The sequence below is a fragment of the Phalangium opilio genome, unplaced genomic scaffold (assembly GCF_054372755.1).
Source record: "Phalangium opilio isolate 3A_F unplaced genomic scaffold, DU_Popi_V2 ptg000209l_1, whole genome shotgun sequence".
Classification (NCBI taxonomy): domain Eukaryota; kingdom Metazoa; phylum Arthropoda; class Arachnida; order Opiliones; family Phalangiidae; genus Phalangium; species Phalangium opilio.
The window spans coordinates 6,467,825-6,488,768 of NW_028324217.1; the positions used below are offsets into that span (position 1 = coordinate 6,467,825).

Consider the following 20,944-nt stretch of genomic DNA (forward strand, 5'->3'; position numbering starts at 1 on the left):
ACTTTTTGCATCCCCCATTTAAGAGACTGTCCATTGTTTATCTTCAGTTTGACAAGAACCGCTTTGCACGGCTTTCAGTTTGACAAGAACCCCTAAAAAGTTTGAAGCACGGTCGCCCATTGTTAGTTCGATGCACGGTTTTCAGTTTGACAAGAACCCTTTTCGCCGTTTCCCGGCCTTTAAACTACGTTTTGACGACGTTGCTGACGGGTACGGCGAAAAGTACGTAATTCCTTTTTACTTTGTCGCTATGACCCGCCTCTTCTTTCATACCCCCCCCCGTCCCGTGGAAGGGGGTCCGGGACTATGACGCGTCCACATTACTCTGTTCTCCATTCCTACTTATAAAATTAAATCTATCCCTGGTCATACCCTTTATTTTTCCTTCGGTATTTCAGAAATACTGTACTCAAAATAAGTGTTCGTCTAATTTTTTCCAGCCTGTATATTGGTTTCAAATATAATGTTTCTAATTAATTATTCTGTCGTCTATTAGCTAGTCATAACAAATCAAAGGTGGGCCTAAAAAACTGCGATCACATCACTACAGCCTAATTTTCTATTTGAACGTTTTTGGATACCGAAGTATAAATTTGTAACATAAAATAGTAACGATTTTAACTGAGAAGGAGGGGGGGGAAGCGAAGATTCTTATCTTACCTGTGGCTATGGTGGTCGGTGTGTTTCTAAGTTCTGTGGGTGTTGTTTAAGTGTGCCGTTGACCTAGAAACGAACAGTTTCATCTCTGGCTTCCCATTTCCATCTTCTTACTCGGTGTTGGAAAACCGTTTTTGATAAAGCGGTATTTTTCGTTTCCCTCTCAGTCTGGATGGATATAGGTTTCACTCGGTTTAGTCTTGTTAATCTCAAATACAATTAAGTCCGTCGCTATGATAAAATCCCGTTCGCCTTAATTTCCTCCTAGTTTTTAGATCCAATTCAGTTTGGGTGGTTTTCGCGCGTGGTGGATATTGTTCTTCGTTGCTGTTGTTCATTTCTGAAGGTAGGATGAATGTTTATATATTTATTTTTGCTTTTATATTTATATATTTACTTATTTATTTATATATTTATTTTTGCTTTATATTTATATATTTACTTATTTATTTATATATTTATTTTTGCTTTATATTTATATATTTACTTATTTATTTATATATTTACTTATATATATTTATATATTTATTTATATATTTATATATTTATTTATATATTTATATATTTATTTATATATTTATATATTTATTTATAATTTATATATTTATATATATATTTATTTATTTATATATTTATATATATATTTATTTATTTATATATTTATATATATATTTATTTATTTATATATTTATAAATTTATTTATGTATTTATATATTTATATATCTATTTATGTATTTATATATTTATATATCTATTTATATATTTATATATCTATTTATATATTTATATATTTATATATCTATTTATATATTTATATATCTATTTATATATTTATATATTTATATATCTATATATCTATTTATATATTTATATATTTATATATCTATATATCTATTTATATATTTATATATCTATATATCTATTTATATATTTATATATCTAAACCAATCTAAATCAATGTTGCCCCAAAACAATTAGAGTTTGTTCTTCTAAATTCATTGCACAATTTTCTGAGAAATAATTTGCATTTCTTGCGAGTTTTGAAATTTAATCCCAATATTATATCAAAACTGATATTTTCAATTTTACTGGTTTTTTTTTGCATTTAATAACTAGAATTAATTAATAAATTTAGTAATTCGGCAGAATTAACTAAACGTGGAGAATCACAGGGTAATTTTGAAATTTATTTTGAACTTCTGAATTTTGAAATAAGTCATTGTTTGGAATTTAGAAACTTTCTCAAAATTTATAATTTAAATTAATTTGTCCATATTTGCAATATTAAATAAATTTAAAATAATTTATTTCTAAATTTGACCACAAGTTTCGAAATATCGCTATAAAAGCATTAATTTGAGATCAAGAAAACTAAAATAAAATAAAACAATGATGCTATGTTTATAATGAGTATTTTAAAAGACATCGCGACCATTCTAAATGTTCTATCTTAAATACGTTAGCATTTAGAAAACGAAATGAAATTTGGGAACCCAAGCGTAAAATTCAGATTTTTATTCCAAAGTTAGCAGTTTCAAAACGAGAATGTTTTCACTATATATTTATCTTAAAATTGAGGAAATATTTTGGAAGAAAAAGTTGAATATCTAATGAATTGGAAACCAAAATATTGGTTTGTAATTTATTATCACGTGGAAGTAATTTTATTTGGAGCATAAACACAGACTCGATTTTTAAAAGGCAAGTTTGCAGTCTGGCGTTTAGCCATGTTTGATCATATTTATAAACTTTTTTTTCGTGTAATTTTTTAAAAGTCTGTCTGAAAAACTGGTTTATAATAACCCAAGTTAGAAATCATTTATTACATCTGATTACGACATCTGCTTCTAAAGCTCTTAATAACTGAAGTTGAATTTAAATATATACACCTGATTAATGTTTTTCGAGCTGATATCGGTAGCTGGAGATGTTAGTCGGTAAATTCCTGACTTATACTACCCTGTTTTTCTTGAATATCTCTTCAAATGTTAAGTTCCTCGTCAATTTTCGTGGAAATCTCTTCAAGTGTTAAGTTCCTTGTCAATTTTCTTGAAAATCTCTTCAAATGTTAAGTTCCTTGTCGATTTTCTTGAAAATCTCTTCAAATGTTAAGTTCCTTGTCAATTTTCGTGGAAATCTCTTCAAATGTTAAGTTCTTTGTCAATTTTCTTGAAAATCTCTGCAAATCTTATGAAATATCTTGAAAATTTCTTCAAATCTTATGAAATTCCTTGAAAATTTCTTCAAATCTAATGAAATTCCTTGAAAATTTCTTCAAATCTTATGAAATTCCTTGAAAATGTCTTCAAATCTTATGAAAATTTTCGAAAATGTCTTCAAATCCTATGAAATTCCTCGAAAATCTCTTCAAATCCTATGAAATTCCTCGAAAATCTCTTCAAATCTTTTGAAATTCCTCTAAATTCTCTTGAAATCTTATCAAATTCCTTGACAATCTCTTCAAGCATACTTCAAGTCCTATAAAATCCCTTGAAACTCTTATGTACTGTGATATTAGTTAAATTACCAGTAATTTACCGACTCGCATCTCTAATAGTAATTAAACGTAATTAATAAAGTTCTATTTAAAGCGCAATAGATCTTAAGTATTTTTGAACTTAATTAATGTGCAATTCTGATCTGAATTGAACCAAATTAATCAAATATATTTGAATTATAAAATCATACTAATTTCAACAGCCCATAAACCTATATTTCCCTTTATTCATTCATCAATCATTGATTTACTTCACTCTTTTTGAAAAACGTAAAATTTTTTAAACTAAGCATTTTTGAAAGAAAAATCTTTCTGTTCTTAAACAAAAACCCATGCATTTTCTCACACAATTCTTGGTGAAAGTGTCCCACAGTTTCATAATGGTTAAACTGGGTTAAACCATTGTGAGAAATTCAACACATTAAACTTCCTAGAAGACCTTTAGCTGGAGTTTATAGGAATTCCTGACAATTAGGTGTGAAATTTTCTATACATCGAAATTCTAACAAATCTTCGTTATTTTTGCAATTTCACGATTGACCTGTTTTCAGGTGGTTCGTAGGTCATTTGATACTTTATTTGTCAACGTAAATGGGGTCAAAGTGTTGAATTGATACCAAGCCTTTGAAGGGTTGATTTGGATTTATGTGGTGTTTGTCTTTGAATACATTTTTATTATCATGAGAACATAATTGTTGTTTGTCTTTTGTAAGTATAAATAATGGTTGGTTTAGATGAAACCATAAGTGAATCATATTACAGCTCCCTATAAGTACTGGACGTAGGTTAAGCTTTTGTAAACAGCGTTTTCTTCCAAGACATCCAAGCCCGCCATCTATAGCTCAGTTTTACAAGTATAGTTTTCCCATTAACCCGGATCTTGAGTTAGGTTAACCTACGGAAGTTCCGGTTGATGGTATTGGCTGTCAGACCGCCGTCAGTGTCGTGATTAGTGTGAAGCTTGTTATCGCGTTATAATTTTAAATTAGAAGGACTTATGTTTCTTTGTTAATTAGGAAAAACGCCTAGGATCAATGTAACTAATTACAATCGTCGCGTGCCCAAATGAAAGATACATCTGAACACAATCTATGTGATATTAAAAGCACTTAACCGTAAGCAACTAAAACGTTTTGTAAAACTGATAAATATTGACCAGCATCTTTCGCAAACGGAAAACGTTAAAGCATTGAAAAAATACCTATAGACTGCCAATTATTTTTTAAAATCGGAAAAATAAAGTGGACTTCTACTATTATACTCACAAGCCAACACTATGTATGGAACAACTTCTTTCCTTCCACGCTCTTCTCTCTCAAACCTTTCCTCATTGGCTACCACTTCCGTTTGCTTGCCCCGCTTATCAAAAATTTCTTTCGCGCCGAAATCATTCCTCTGGTTTAGTTCACAAATTCGCCGCTACGTTTCGCATATACCCTTTTCCCTTCAGTGCTGGGAGACAATGCTGATGCACAGCGATGTTATATCGTCCAGTACTTCTAGGGAGCTGTAATATGATCTACTTCTGATGAAACTTCAATCTTTTGATTTAATGCCAGTCCTATATTGTATAATACTGTATGACAGAGATTTGTATGTTTTAGCAAAAGTTCATAGTTAAAAAACTAAAAGTATACTTCATTGAAGCTTGCTCGCGCCGCGCAATATGAGACACCCCCCGTTACCCTCAGAATAGTGTCGACCCCCCTCTTCACGACAGTAGCTCAGGGAACATACTTCAGTAGGCTCCTAAAGTTGCCGATGCTAGGGGAAAATTCAAGTATGATACTAGCGCTAGTACAAGGATGAGCTGAATGCATTTCCCATCAGGTTTAAAGTACTAAATCTAACATAATCTCCAAGAACCCAACCCAAAATATAGTTTCTAACGCTCTGAATGCCTAAAAAGCCGAAGTAGTTTTGCCACGAGTTTTGTTTTAACAAAATGATTACGAAATACTAAAGTAGAGAGCTGAATGGTCGACCAATGAAGCTAAGGAGAAAGCTAGACTTGACCTTTTAAAAATCATACTGAACTCTACCCACTCCAAGGCGTTCACTTTCAGTTTTTTTTACATTTGCCTTTGGTCATTGTAGGGATAAGTTCAGAATTATCAGTAGAATAAAAAGACCAAAGAAGCTAAGGAGAAAGCTAGACTTGATGTTGTAAAAATCACGCTCAACACAACGCACCGTAAAACGTGTACCTTTTTGTTATTTTCATTTGCCTTTGATAATATTCCTATTAGAGATAAGTACAGAATTATCAGAGAAATGAAAAGGCCAAATTAGCTAAGGAGAAAGCTGGACTTGATGTTGTAGAATCACAGTGAACAAAACCCTCCAAAAATCGTGCACTTTCTGTTATTAAGCATTTGCCTTTGGTGATAATAGGGATACGTTCGAAATGAAAAATTACCTTGCTAAGTGAACCTAAATTGATTTAGGTGCATCTTCTTAAATTAATACGCAATAGATTTTTAATTAATATGCAAATTAGTTCCAATGATTGAGCGCGGTTGAAAGCGAGTTTTAATTTTTTCCATACATGGCAGTAATTTTTGGCCATTGTAGATTTATTTTGATTGCCTTGCACCGAGGAGGTAATTAAGATTTGAACGAAAATGAGTAAACCGGTCAGTATTAATTGGTGCGGAAAGTAAGTTAACTTCTGACAAGGGAATTTTTCCACACAATTGACAATATTCTGGTATTTCACGTCTTCATTTTCCCAGCTTATTGTCGACTTTTGGTTCGTAATTGCATCACTTAGCCTTACCAAAAAAAAATAATAAATTTTGTTTCAAATTTAGTTTAATAAATTAAATTCGTTTAAACCGTCATTAAATCACCTTTTTATTCGTGAGAAAAAATTGAGATTAATCTTTATGATTACTCAGATAGTTTTAATGAAATAATTGAAAAGTGGACTTAACTATAGGTCTAACGCTTATTTTTGATACAAATATTCACGTCGTGTTACGGTCGCTTATGATTTTAAATTAAATACACACCTTTTTTATCAAAAGGAGCGTTAAACTTAGAACTTCTACTTCTAATAAAACTTTAAATAAAATCATAAGTTTATAAAGAAATGTTTCACAAGGATGATAATATTTATACATCGCAATGCTAGAGACTTACCTAGAGCTATTTCAAGAACGACAAGAGAGAATTGAGTCAATTGACTACAGTAGATTTTGCAGTCCATATTTCTATTTAGTCTGTACTAAGGCTTTGACAGCGCCTCACCAGGCGTCGCTTTACAAGAATCTATGACCTACGTCACTTCATGACAAGCTCCAGTTTTTAACCAGTGACAAACTTATGAAATATGTCTTATGAACATGTTATAATATTTATAAACGAACGAATTTGCTATCTTCTCATGCAATAATTATCTTGAAACTTCATTCTCCCTTTAAAATAATTAAAATTTCGACGAAATTCCTTAGTTTCAAGGTGTATAACTTAAAAATACACGAAAATTACTGATTTCAAATCACTTCACGTTAATAGACAAACATTAAACCAATCTTTTATTTAACTTACAAGCATTGCATAACGCAATATATCCTGCATTCCTTACTGAATAATTAAGAACCCCCATGAAGTTAAAAATAATATTAGGTTTGCAAATATTTCAACATTTAATAACGTTTAAAATTTAAAAAGGATATGTACCTCTTATGATAAAAAACCAGACGCTTTTAGTGTTTTTATAAAGATTATATTTAAAATTCCAGTTTCTTTAGGGAGAAGTATTTTTAAACCGAAAGCTGCGTGTCTTCTTTATTTTTTTAAATATATATTTAGACTATGGCAAGTGTTTGCGATGTAATAATTAATGAACGGGGCAACATGTAGATTTAATTCTGAAACACTTTAAAAGTAAAGGACGAACGATTCAGCCAGCCTTTGGTATTGTTAACTGGCTCAGCGCGGATATGATAAACATCTTTATAATTGTTTTCTTTAAATTCTTAGTCATTCAAGCAGTTCCTGTATTCTTCCTTGTTGGGTGCATGGTAAATGAATGGTCAAGATATTTTAACACAAATTAAATTTAGCTGTTGTGAAATTGTAATCATTTAATGCAGGGAATCTCAAGTGCCTATGAAGTTATAAAAAGAATTATTCCGATTATTGTGTCTTTCTGTCTGTAAGTAACGCTTCCTTGTCATATTAGAATCATTTAATGTGGGGAGTGACAAAAGCCTATAAAATTATAATAAGAAATATTCTGAATATTGTGCTTTTATGTCTGTAAATAACGCTTTCTTGTGATATTAGAATCACTAATGTGGGGAATCTCAAGTGCCTATAAATGTATATTAAAAATATATTCTGAATATTGTGCCTTTCTGTCTGTAAATAACGTTTTCTTGTGAAATTAGAATCACTAATAAGGGGAGTCTCAAGTGCCTATAAATTTATAGTAAAAATATTCTGAATATTGTGTCTTTCTGTCTGTAAATAACGTTTTCTTGTGATATAAGAATCACAAATGTAGGGAATCTCAAGTGCCTATAAAATTTATAGTAATAATATTCAGAATATTGTGTGTTTCTGTCTGTAAATAACCTTATTCTTTGGAAATTAGAACCACTAATGTTGGGGTTGGGATAGTCTCAAGTGCCTTTAAAATGATTATAAGAAATATTCATGTTTTGTCTCTGTCTGTCCCTCTGTTGGTAACGCTCTGATACTGTTTAGTTTGCAAAACGTTATTAGTATTTAGTTATGCAGTAACAAATGCAATAACAGAAAGTAAGACAGACGCATTGTGACAGTAGATAGAAACCTTCCATAGTTCCCGATTAGATGATTTGGTCGACCATTCAAGTTTGTACTTTTTAGTTCTTGATTGTCTAATGAAACAGTGAACACTTATTTTGAGTAAAATGTTGCTATAGTCTGTATGTACTTCCCACGGAGAAAAATTCGGTATGATAAACGTCAGACCTATGATATGCACCGAATATGACACTGCTTTTAAACCTAGAAATAAGAATGTCGCATCTGATTTCACGAATATTACGACACTTTACTCAAAATAAATGTTAGTTTAATCTGTTCCACCCTGTCTAGTTGCGAAATTTGACTTGATTGGTTTCCAAATATTTATCAAAATTGCATCGCAATTAAATAGCGCTTATAAAAAATAATTACGAAAAAGTCCAATTAACCAAAATACGAGAAACGCTAAAGTATCGCTTGCAATTTCATTCGAAAAAACATCTCCCATTTCTTAACAATTAAAAAAGAAAAAAAAATTAATAAGATACCATATACCTAGTTGGAATATAATTGTTCCAATTTGAAACAATTATCCCATACAATTATTAAGAATGAAAATATATTATAAGTGAAATAAAATACAGAAAAATAAAAAATTGGTTCATCTTCCTTTAAAAATTGAGGTCTCCTCAAAAGGGGACAGTCATTTTATCTTTGATATTGTGAAGATTCGATGTCGGCGTTTTGTCTAGTTATCGCAAAGTATAAGTAATATAACAATAATAAGTATGACAAACTTGATAAAATTGTGATTTTGAGTTCCAACATGAAGCAATTTGCTATTTGTTGAAAGTAAGCGTAGCTTTCGTTGAATCGACTCCTGGAGGGTTCAATAAGCAGAGCCAATTAATATAAACACCTTGGATCATAAGTTCATAATTTTCCATAATTTTGTCACTGGTTTCTGAGAGATTGTCATGAAGTGACGTAGGTCATAGAATCAGGGTAAATCGACGCCTGGTGAGGCGCTGTCAAAGGCTTAGTACAGACTTAATAGGAAGATGAAAGTCCTGCATGAGTTCATAAGATATGTTCCATAAGTTTGTCACTGGTTAGTGAGAGCTTGTCATGAAATGACATCTATGAAACGTCATAGATTCGAGGTAAAGCGACGCCTGGTGAGGCGCTGTCAAAGGCTTAATACAGACTAAATAGGAAGATGGAAGTACTGCAAAATTAACTACCGAGTGTAGGACTTCAATTCTCGCTTCTGTCGTTCTCCCTCGAACTAGTTATCTCGAGCTGTAAGTCTCTAGCATTATGAAGTATAGGTAGTATGATACTTATGGAACATATCTTATGAACTTGTGCTAGGAGTAATTTAAAGGGTTTTAGAGTTGCTACGGGCTTGCTATTGTTTCCTGGCTGTTAACAAGCAAACATTGGAACAAAGACAAACCTTAATTAAAAAATTTAGTGTTACTGCAAAGTCATACTTGTTGTTACTGTGTTTCTTGTGATAAAAGACATGAAGTTAGCTTCGCCCTTCGGGCGATTATAAAATGCTTGCTGAATATAGAATTGAAGATGAATATATTTAAACATACCCAAGAAAAATGCCAATTTGAGCGATTTTTTTGGTTTGTTTTTAAACAATTTCTTGGCATTCTGATCAGCGCGAGAAAATTGTCTCAGTTGCAATTTAGCTTGGAAATTATGTTGACCTTTAACCTTGAATATCTCAAGGCACATTTTTTTTAAATCGGACTTCGGCACAATCGAGTCAGATCTATAAAGTGTCTTTAATTAAAAAATCACAATCTAAATAAATTAATTCATAGGTGAGAAAAACATAAGCGACATTTATCATGTTGCATCCAGTGCCAAAAGTTCTTCGAGCTGAATAATTTTCCACCTGTTGTGTTATCACTTCAATATTCACGAGGGAAATTAATAAATGAATTCATGAAACATGAGGCCTTCATGAGTAAAAAATGCTTTTTCGTGAAATTTTGTCTAGAAGGCATGTATTTTCTTCATTTTTAAAAGGCAGTTCACTTGCGTCGACTGTGTGTCTGATTCAAACTTAAAGTGATTTGCCATGTGAAGTGGTGTTATTTAGGTCAGTTTATTTTTATTTTCATTGAAATTTATCTGCCGAGAGAGTATTTAGTGGGTGTGTTATTTTTCTGGATTAATTATTATTGTCATGTCCGAAAGCTAGCTACAAAACCCGAATTTTGTTTTTGTTGTCAGGTATGTCTTGAGGAATTGGAAAATACGATGTTTTGATTTTGGTGCTTAATTTGAGGGGAGGTTTCATTTTTAAATTATATGTACAATTATTTAAATATGTATTTCGTTTAGAATTTAAATTTTGATACATCCGCAATGTAAATACTTTAATGTAAATTAGATTTTTTTTAAATGTCTCGCTGCGCAGTTGGTATGGCAATAAGTTTATAAGATATGCTCCTTCCATAAGTATGACAATACCTATACTTCATAATGCTGGCTCTAGACTTACAGCTCGAGCTAGTTTGAGAAAGACAAGCGAGAATTGAAGTCAAACACTCGGTTAATTTTGCAGTCCATCTTATTATTTAGTCTGTACCAGGGATAGATTTAATTTTAGGAGTAGGAATGGAGAACAGAGTAATAGGTGGGTGCGCGTCATAGTCCCGGACCCCCTTCCACGGGACGGGGGGGGGGGTATGAAAGAAGAGGCGGGTCATAGCGACAGAGGTAAAAAGGAATTCCGTATTTTTCGCCGTCCCCGTCAGCAACGTCATCAAAACGTAATTTAAGTCAGCCAATAAGATAATTTAAACTTTTCGTTGCGTGTTGGAGGGAGGGGCTCTATACTGGGCTATGAGTCTGACTGAAGTAAATACTAACCGTTCTCCATTCCTACTTCTAAAGTTAAATCTATCCCTGCTATGACGTTTCACCTACAAGCTCTAAATAACCATTGACAAACTTATGGAACATACCTTATGAACTTATGGTATGACTAACAAAAAATTACGAGTAAGATGAATGAGCTGAGAAAAATAAGTAATTTATTAGGACATCTGACATGAAAAAGACGAAAAAAATAAATAACACCTTTAAAGAACTTAAAATAACTCCTACTAAGAATCATGGATGCTGGTACCAAACCTTTAAAAGATATTCCGCGTCCCACGCAACGTCTAGAAAATTTTTAAAATTACAATAAACTTAAATAAGAGGGTTCAAGGACAATGACGGATATACCAATATTTAAGTGATACTTAAACGAACCAGTTACACAGGTATATTTAATTCAGGTCCGAGAAATAATAACAAATTCGATATTCGTAAGTTTTTTGAAAAATCGAAAATTGAGCATACTGTGTGCCTTTTTAATGTTAGATTTCCAAATAACAAAACTGACAAATAACTTAGTTATAGTTAGTTTTGTTATTTGAAATTCTAACGTAAAATAGGCACCCAGCACGCTGTTCAATCATGGATATGTATAAATACTAAGGTATTATGGATTTCCAACTAGGCCCATAAGCCGGCCACCAAATAAGCGTTACACAAGTGGGTGTGAGACGGCTGAAAATAGAGGAGGAAATAGCTAGGTCTCGTGACGTGGTGAAAAGGAACTCTGTCTCTCCGGAGAATTCTGAGTGGTGGGTTTGAAATTTCGCTCATGCGCAGAGAGAAAATATACGAATTTCCCTCTCAAGGTTAGGAGGGGGGCTTGCAAGTCGTATTTAACGGGCGTCTAAGCAAAATGTCTTGTGAAAGGTTAAAGATGGGACTCCATAATACGTTAGTATTTATACATATCCATGGTTTAATAGGATGATGATTTTATTAATTTCCACTAACTCTTTTCGATACAGCGTTTAATCCTGAAATTCTGAAGAGGGCCAGCATCGCCTACGTTCAAACAGTACTCTGAAATTCTAAATGACCTTGATATTCTAGAATCCTTATGTCCCTTGCTCGTGCGCACCGTGTTTTTGTATCAACTAACGTATCATTCCCATTTTCATGTATAGATTTTAAGGATCTACGATTTAAGTGTACCTTTACACACCATAGTAAACATTCTTCGAAAATAGAGCAAGAAATGATGCCTATTCTTAAAGCATACCCTAAATTGAATGCGACGCAAATATCGTCAAAGAATAGCTATAACGTTCGTAGTTTTAGAATTTCGCAGCAGCCGACACCCGCTTTTTACTCTAAATTTAGATCAGAACTCGATTTTTCCAAACTTAAATATAATAACCCCAATTCCGACGGATAAACTTTACTACCCACATGTTCAAAGAAACACCGTGTATTGTTCAAAAAGGACGAGCTATATTTAATATATCGACATCCTGGTAACGATTTTAAACCACCGTTTAAAAAAGAATTTAAAATTTAAATAAATAAAACCTTTCAAACTTAAGGTATTTAAAAGCCAGACAGCCAGCATTTGTCTTTCGAGTTTTTAAAGTACTTTTTTAAATTTTAATTATAGATTTTAATAATAATTATTTTTCAATTCTCTTTTGATGCTAGTGTTTAAAAATTTGGATTTAATTTTAGATTGCGATTAAGACCTTAAGGGTGTTATTTAATTGCTATCATTTAAACGTTATTTAATATTTAAGGGTGATGATTAAAATATTTTTTATCCAAATTCATTAAATGGAAGTTCCGGGCTAAAATTTTTCTTAATTTATATGAAAGAGCATATTAAATAATTAATATTTCAATTTAAAACCGTGTTTCCATTTATAATATTAAAGTAGATCAGTTTTTGATTGAATCACGGCCTTTCTAATTAAATATTAGCTGTTACCCCCGGCGTCGCTAGTGTATAATTACAACCTCTATCAAAATGGGTAGATTTTACTGATGACTAACATTTTTGTACTTGCTACATTATTTTAGGAAGTAGTGCTAAAAATGGTTGTCGAGGTTATCATGAACAGTTGGTGAAATTGGTTGTTGAGGTTATTGCAGTTGGTGAAATTGATTGTTGAGGTTATTGGCAGTAGGTGAAAATAGTTGTTGAGGGTATGGTAGTTAAGAAAATAGTTGTTGAGGGTATGACTGTTGGTGAAATTGGTTTACGAGGTTATGGCAGTTGGTGAAATCGGTTGTTTAGGTAATGGTAGTTGGTGAAATCGGTTGTTGAAGGTATGTCAGTTGGTGAAATTGGTTTACGAGGTTATGGCAGTTGGTGAAATCGGTTGTTGTGGTTATGGCAGTTGGTGAAATCGGTTGTTGAAGGTATGTCAGTTGGTGAAAATAGTTGTTGAGGATATGGCAGTAGGTGAAAATAGTTGTTGAGGGTATGGTAGTTAAGAAAATAGTTGTTGAGGGTATGACGGTTGGTGAAATTGGTTTACGAGGTTATGGAAGTTGGTGAAAATAATCGATGAGGGTATGGCATCGAGGTTATGAGTGACCGCTGATGAAATTCCATGTCGAGCTTCAAAACGTTCTCTTTGCGTATTCTGAATGTGTAAACCCTGAGTCGACTGTTGACCTATACACGTGAATAGCCAATGAAACGCTAGGAAGGAGAAGCGTGCGGTTGAACTAAGTTTTAAGCCCTTCCCCTTGCCTTCAATCAGATATTAGTATGAGGTCTATGGGTTCTTAAAGATTCGAAGTAGATGATATCTATGTGTCTTTGGTTATGGTGAACAAAATTCTAACTGGAAATGAAAAATTTTAAAATATTTTGTAAAACAAACCTGAAGGAAAGGAAACTTTAAATACTATAATTTGATGACCATAAAAACTAAACATAATTTTAAATTTAAAAATACGGGGAAAACTGTCAAAAATAAATGATATATCCTAAAAATAAAGCATTACTCGTACAGTAAATCTCTATATATACATGTATTATGCCATTCTTAAATCAATTACAAACTTAAATTTCTCTTAAAACTTTCTAAAACCCTTTAAAGCACGTGGCCTTGCACGCGACGTGAAATTGGCGGGAAAAGAAAGGTTACCTTGACACTCGCGCGCCAAAAATCGTGAGGTCACGAAATATTTATTACATGAAGACGCAAATAAACTTTAATCGGCAAGAAAAACTTATGACATAAGTTTCTTTCAAGTTTTTTGTTAATAATGTTTCGCTTAAATGTGATGTAATAGTTGAACTTGAAAATATTATGCCTGTAATTTATGACAACTTTTCTTTTCAAACGAATATGTAAATACCTTTATAGTTATGACGTCACTAATTACTGTGAAGAAGCCGGCAAGGTCGTCTTGTTTTCTTACAATCGTGTGATCACGTTTCCGAGTTTTTCCCGCCCATAATTTGGCGCCAAATTTTGTGCGGTTTCTTAGTAAGCCGTAGATGCTTATTTCGTTAATTATTTCAATTTAATGGCAGCCCAACATGATAATATTAAAACTGGTTTAATTTAATTAATTTATAATAATTAAAACTATTTATATAAGCGACCGGTATTTAATTTTTAGAAAGGTATTTATTAATTTGTGTTGACGAAATTTCCCATGTATCATAAGTTTATAAGAAATGTTTCATAAGCATGACTCTATACTTCGTAATGGCAGAGACTTACAGCACGAGCTAGTTCGAGAACGTCGACAAGCTAGAATTGACTACATGCGGTTAATTTTGCAGTCCATCTTTCAATTTAGTCTGTACTAAGCCTTTGACAGTGCCTCACCAGGCGTCGCTTTACAAGAATGTATGATGTTTCACCTACGTCAGTCACTTCATGACAAGGTCTCATTAACCCGTGACTAACTTATGGATAACATCTTATGAACTTATGGTGTATTTGAGAAAGTGGTTTGTTTGTTGTACTTTGTGAACAGTCACCATTAGTTTATTTCCGAATTTAATTGACCAAACTTAATTGTTGATATTAATTTATAACGCTAGTGAAATTGAGGTTCATTAGAAGTTAATTTAGTAGTTGAGTTCTTCTCACGGTTGGGACGGAATCGAACCACTATTCATTAAGCCAGAAAAGAACGTCCTATTCTTGGTCAGTAACATTTATAATTAACCCCTAATTTTGCACCATTTATTGAATTTGAATGTTTTGAAAAATAATAGCTTCTTCAAATATTATTATGGCGCTATAGGCCCAAGACTTAGTGTTTAGTGTCTAGATAGACAGGAAACCTTTCCCGGCTTTCACACTCTTAAAACACCCGGACAACATCGGGTAGCTTAGCTAGTCTATACCAGGAATACATAAATTTCTTCTACTTGGAATCTTTAAGAGGCCATAGACCATATAGTAATATCTGATTGAAGGTAAGGGGAAGGGCTTAAAACTTTGTTCAACTACATGCTCCTCCTTCCTCGCGTTTCATTGGCTATTCACATACATAGAACAACCGTCATTCACACGACGCAAAGACAACTCATGGGTCGCGGCAGTCTCGACACAGTTCTCTATAGCTAAGTCAGTATCACATGGATTTCATGAGTTAAAACTCATTATGCATGACGTCAGGGGTGACGTTTTCTACACGTCCTCCCCTTTAATTCAAGCAGAAAGGCCCAGAAAATGGCCTGTCAAATATTCCAAGAAAAAGAAATCTGTGTATTCTAGTCTGAATAAAAACTTCTTCAAAAATGGATATCCATATCAAAGCCAAGCGACTTTTTAAAGATTAAAAAATATATTGAAACCGGAATAACAAAAGAGAATGAAATAAAAAAGAAATTAAACTTTTGAAAAGACTGGTTTATGTTTTTTCTTAGTGGTCGAAATGAGCCAGTTTGACTTCCCCCTCCCCTTCGCTTTAACGTTTGGAATAAATAACAGATCTTCCTTAATAGATAATAAATTGGTTTTGGATTCTATGGTAAGTGATCTTCTTAGAAACAGATATTCTCCAGTGTTCATTCTGTCCCTGTTAATACAGATGGAACGAATTTAATACTAAGTTTAGTTCGTGCTGTACGGTTTTCTCTATATTAATTTGGTCTTTGTGAACTGTTAGTTATAATGAAGTAGTGATGCAAGATAATTTGGTTTTCGCTAAAATATGCATAAAACGAATTAACAAGTTGTTTTTAATTGCTTTTGGGCTTCCGTTTAATTAAGAAGGCCCTAAATAGTAAATACATTTCTTCGAAGAAATTTCAGTAGAGATTTATAACATAGCGTAATTTAACCGGTATCATATTAAAAGTATAGTTTATTATTAATGTTTTGTTTATGATTTTAATATTTTTGAATAACAAAACCCCTTTATGAAATGTTAAATTATGGTAAATTTTCAAAAAATTTGCGTTTTAAAAAATTATGGTGACTTCACATTTCAAAATCTAAGCCTTTTTGATACTCAAAACATACTTTTGGAACGTGAAATTAGCGTAATATAGTTTTCTCCAAAACATTCAATCGATAATTAACAGGGAAAATTACACGAATTTTAAGAATTTCGGTGACTTCAAATGTCTCAATTTCAGGCTAAAAGAATCCTAAATTACAAATTGTAGTATTTTTAAAGAAAGCTTTGGGCCGATTTTCATAAAGATATTACGCGTAATTAAACAATTTTAATGTATTAAAAATAATTCTCATAGACCTTTTCGTTATAAAGAAAAGGAGGTAATCAACCCTCCTTCAGCGCAGGCGCCAAAAAGCGAAATGGACCGTGTCTTTCCCTCTTAGTTACATCAGAAGTAAGATAAGGGACTAGAAGTATCGAGGTAACCAAATTCTTCACTTGGCAAAAGTGAATATTCATGATAAGACACCAACGGTTGGCCCTCTGGTAGCGGTTTCTGAATTTTCCCTCCAAAACGTGAGACGCTCGTGGTGGTAGACGCCCGAACTAGATTCAAGCACCCGCGTCCGTGTTCCGCGGCTTTTGGTTGACGGGAAGGGGGTAGGAAATATTTTTGGAACTCGACCAATTTTTTTCTCTCTGGTGTAGGCGCGATGGAAGCGGCATAAAATCCTCAAATTTGTTCACTAGTGCCAGGATCTACTACCAATGCTAGAGCTCTTTACTTCTAGTCTCATCTTACTTCTGGTTACATCGAAATGGTCTATTACGTATCTACTTTAAATTTGTTGCACCCATCAGCGATCTCGAGAGGGAAATAAGCTGACCCCAAAAAGAAAAGATGAAGGAAGAAGAAAGCTTGAGGGCGATTTTATCTACTCGAATTCAAAGTATAACGAGCTCCCGATTCTCTGGGAATTGCCTCCGGGAAGGTCGACACCTTTATAAGCTTCAAACAAGATTGTAAAACCCGCCTCTTCCATTCTTTTAATTAATTCAAGGGATGATATCGCGGTGCGGTTTAATCACTTTTAAGACTATAACTCACGCTACCCACTCAAAAACACGCTCTACAAAATATATTTCAAACTGATTTATTTTTCCAAGTTGGCATTAATTTTGTAACTGATATAAAGATTATTCCACTGATATAAGATAAGCATTTTGTTTTCGTTAATACAGTTTATGGTAAAATAATTTTCATAAGGGTAATATCATAAGTTCATAAGTTATGTTCCATAAGTTGGTCACTGGTTACTGAGAGCTTATCATGAAATGACGTAAGCCATAGATCCTGGTAAAGCGAAGCCCGGTAAGGCGCTGTCAAAGGCTTAGTAATTCAGACTAAATAGGAAGATAGACTGCAAATCCTAGTGTAATCAATTCTCGCGTCGTTCTCAAACACTAGCTCGAGCTGTAAGTCTCTAGCATTACGAAGTATAAGTAGTGTCATACTTACGGAACTATCTTATAAACTTATAGTGATATTTATAAAATTTTGCGCTTAAATTCCCATTGACTGTGTTTTAGAAGAACTGGGAGGAGTGTGGGAGGTATTGCCTGAATAAACAGGAAGTATTGTTTATTGCTTGCCTTGGGGTAATAAACGTGATTTTTAAAATCCAAAAGTGGTCCCTTTGTAAGGATCTACTTTTTAAATTTGATTTACTGGGCATGATAGGAGAACAGTCACGACTCAATCTAAAGTCTAAACGTCACTTGGAAAATGCTCAATTATAAAAAGAATGTGGAATCACTCCGTTCAGACACATATCCACACTAATAGGTTGTTTAGACCGGTTAGTATGGCCAAGCCCTCTGAACCTAACACTGAAGATCCCTTTCTCTTTCATTTGACCCGACGTTCAGGGCGAGTCTAGTGCTATTCTTACTATACGATTCCATAGACCAGTTAGTATGGTCAATCTCTCTGCTTCCAACATTGATGTCCCCCTCTTTCCCTACTTAAGCCGACTTATCCTTGTTGACAGACAGGTCAATTACTCTTCAAGGTGTAGATAACGTCATTTTCTTTGCTGTTTGTTTAAAATGATCCACGGCATTGACATCACAATAACAAGAGCAATTCATAGTGTAACTTACAGGGATTCCCTGTCCCCTTTCCTTTCCTACTTAATCCGACTTCTCCTTGGGTTGACAGGTCAATTACAACGTCACTAATTACAGTTCAAGGTGTAGATAACGTCATTTTCTTTATTGTTTGTTTAAAATGATCCACGGCATTGACATCACAATAACAGATACGATTCATAGTGTAACTTTCAGGATCCCTTCACGAAGGATTGAAATCAAAACAAAGGTGTCACGGTCTGACCTCGCTGGCTTGAAAAGAAGCGAGTAAAACCTGTAACGCTATTAACCCGTGCCCGGTACTGCATTAAGAAGGGTTAACATAAACCGACGATAATTAGAGAGAGAGAGTCAGTGTCATTAGCGTTCCACTTTTCTTTTTCAAAATTAATGGACAAGTGGTGAAACGCTAGGGCCGAATTGGCAACCCATCCCGGATTGTGTTAAAATCCATAGAACAATGGATGGTTTATTTGTAATGGCTTATACGCCCATACCCATTGCGTGTCATTCTTTTTGAAATGAATATTGTTTCTGTATGTGTAGTTGAAGGACTTTCACTATTTAATTGTTTTTATTTAAATTTTTTGGTAATTGGTGTTAGTTGTTGTCGAAGAGCGTGTTGTTTTCGAGCTTTTAAGATGTTGTTGCGTTAGGATTATTTGTAGATATAATTTTTTGATTGGCTCAGAGGCAACGTGAATAACACGCCATCTGTGCTCTCCTTTCTACCTTACATTATCTTATTAATATTTTTCTTTGCCAACACTAAGAACAATTTTGAATTTGCAGAATTAAAATACCTTTGTAGTTTGAAATGTTTAATTATTCTTATATTTTTAATTCTAGGTGTCACTGTTGGACGTGGACTGCTATGGGGCAGCCCTCCCCTTACGCTCTCTACTACGCCCCCATCCTGATCATACTCATCTCGGGTAGGGCACTGGCCCAATCGCCACAGAGTATCTCCGTGTCCTCATCCAATAGCACGACGCAACACGAAGATCATCATACTAGTCATCAATGTAATTGCATGGAGTACTGGGATTGCATCAGTGCAGGCGGAAAACCATACACTTACTGCAACGTCAACAAAGTATGTTGCTTTATCGAAAAAGGAGCCAAAACCGTGGGAATTTTACCTCGGCAAGCCAAATCATCCAAATGTGGCGAAAAGGGATCCAATAATGGGAAAGACGGTGTCGCCGAACCAGGGGAGTGGTCTTGGCAGGTTAGGCACCAGATTAACTTTCAACTGAAATTATTCTTAATAAATGATACATGTATTTTGGTATGTGCATCTCAGGCCGCCATTTTAGAGAAAGCGAAGGAGATATACGTTTGTGGTGCGTCATTATTGGACGAGTATTGGGTCATGACAGCTGCGCATTGCGTAGATGACTAGTAAGTCTGGTTTTTGGCTTGGCTGCAATTTAAGTGATTGTAGGAAAATAAAAGTTGTTGTTTGCTTGGTATTTGGAAACAATTGACTAATTGAATGGAAATATTTAGTATAACGGGTAAGTACTGGTTGCTATAGCTATGTAGCTCATTTATTGAACATGCATAAGGGTAGCAATAAGGTTTAGAAGCGTGTCATAAACAAGGTACCACCTGTAACTTGTGGTCGAAAGAAAACTCCTTAATTTACTTGTTCACAATGTTATCAGTACGCTATGAAACAAATAAGAAAAGCTTCTTGCTAATAAAAGAATACCTTCTTGGTTCGATTCAATCATCAATATGTCTAGTTGAACACAAACGTTTTCTTATCTCTCACTCAATAACTGCTTCTTGCTAAGACATTGCAAAACCCATTTCCTTAATTCAAACAAGCATCCTAGTGTTAAGCAAACACACTTTTCCAGCGAATCAAATCCATCTGAACTGAAAGTCCGTTTGGGCGAGTATGACGTGTCATCCACCTCGGAATCATTGCACCATGAAGAGTTTGACGCATCTAAAATAGTCCTGCATCCGAATTTCAACAACGCCACTTTGCTGCACGATATCGCGTTGGTAAAATTGGCCAAACCAGCTCGGAAAAGACAAAATATCAACATAGTATGCATGCCGGATAAAGCCATTCCTGAAAAAGAACTGGTAGTTTCTAGGAAGTGCTACGTCACTGGATGGGGTAAAACTAATGAAAGTTAGTAGACTTGAGCTAAATTAGGCTTTAAGGCTAGGCCTAATTTTGATTCATTTTAAGCAGACAGTGGCCCATCCGTGGTGTTGAAAGAAATAAATGTGCCAATGTGGAAAAGTGCCGATTGCGAAATTGCTTTGAAGACATTATTTGGACCGGGTTTTAAACTACCAGCGACAACTCTCTGCGCAGGCGCCGAGGGAAGAGACGCTTGTGATGTAAGTGTCTGTAACTAGTCAGGCCATTCGTTGTTACATAGCAATTCATAACAGGGAGACGGTGGTGGACCTCTCGTTTGTGAGAAACATGGACACTGGTACCAAGTTGGCATTGTTTCATTTGGTGTTGGATGCGGACGTCCCAATGCCCCGGGCGTTTACACTAAAGTTGACAGCTACAAAACATGGATTCATAACATAGTATTGCATAGTACGTGATAATTTAGCAGTAGAAAGTATTTGTGTACAATGTAAATTAGTACGAATGTGTTTGAAGGGTAAAATACATTTTTATTTATATTTATATG

The 20,944-nt window shown here is 33.9% G+C and overlaps 1 protein-coding gene across 3 annotated transcripts; it reads left to right on the top strand.

Moving 5' to 3' along the window:
• Positions 1–539: 539 nt before the first annotated feature.
• Positions 540–20,936, top strand: LOC149618710 (chymotrypsinogen 2-like). Of its 3 annotated transcripts, none has more exons than XM_089855592.1 (6): positions 540–1,003; positions 19,119–19,500; positions 19,576–19,673; positions 20,138–20,421; positions 20,482–20,636; positions 20,691–20,936. In XM_089855592.1, the coding sequence occupies exons 2-6, from the start codon at positions 19,144–19,146 to the stop codon at positions 20,853–20,855; spliced, it is 1,059 nt and encodes a 352-aa protein (XP_089711718.1). In that variant the 5' UTR covers positions 540–1,003; positions 19,119–19,143; the 3' UTR covers positions 20,856–20,936. The 3 variants fall into 3 exon arrangements, with proteins under 3 accessions (XP_089711718.1, XP_089711720.1, XP_089711719.1); XM_089855594.1 differs by having other exon boundaries at positions 20,485–20,636; XM_089855593.1 differs by lacking the exon at positions 540–1,003 and adding an exon at positions 15,632–15,746.
• Positions 20,937–20,944: the final 8 nt, after the last annotated feature.

Excerpts from the sequence above, each read along its gene's own strand:
- LOC149618710 (XM_089855592.1), top strand. The coding sequence starts at position 19,144 with ATGGGGCAGCCCTCCCCTTACGCTCTCTACTACGCCCCCATCCTGATC. Across the intron at positions 19,674-20,137 it reads GCGCATTGCGTAGATGACTA|CGAATCAAATCCATCTGAAC; the intron begins GTAAGTCTGGTT and ends ACACTTTTCCAG. Across the intron at positions 20,637-20,690 it reads AGGGAAGAGACGCTTGTGAT|GGAGACGGTGGTGGACCTCT; the intron begins GTAAGTGTCTGT and ends AATTCATAACAG.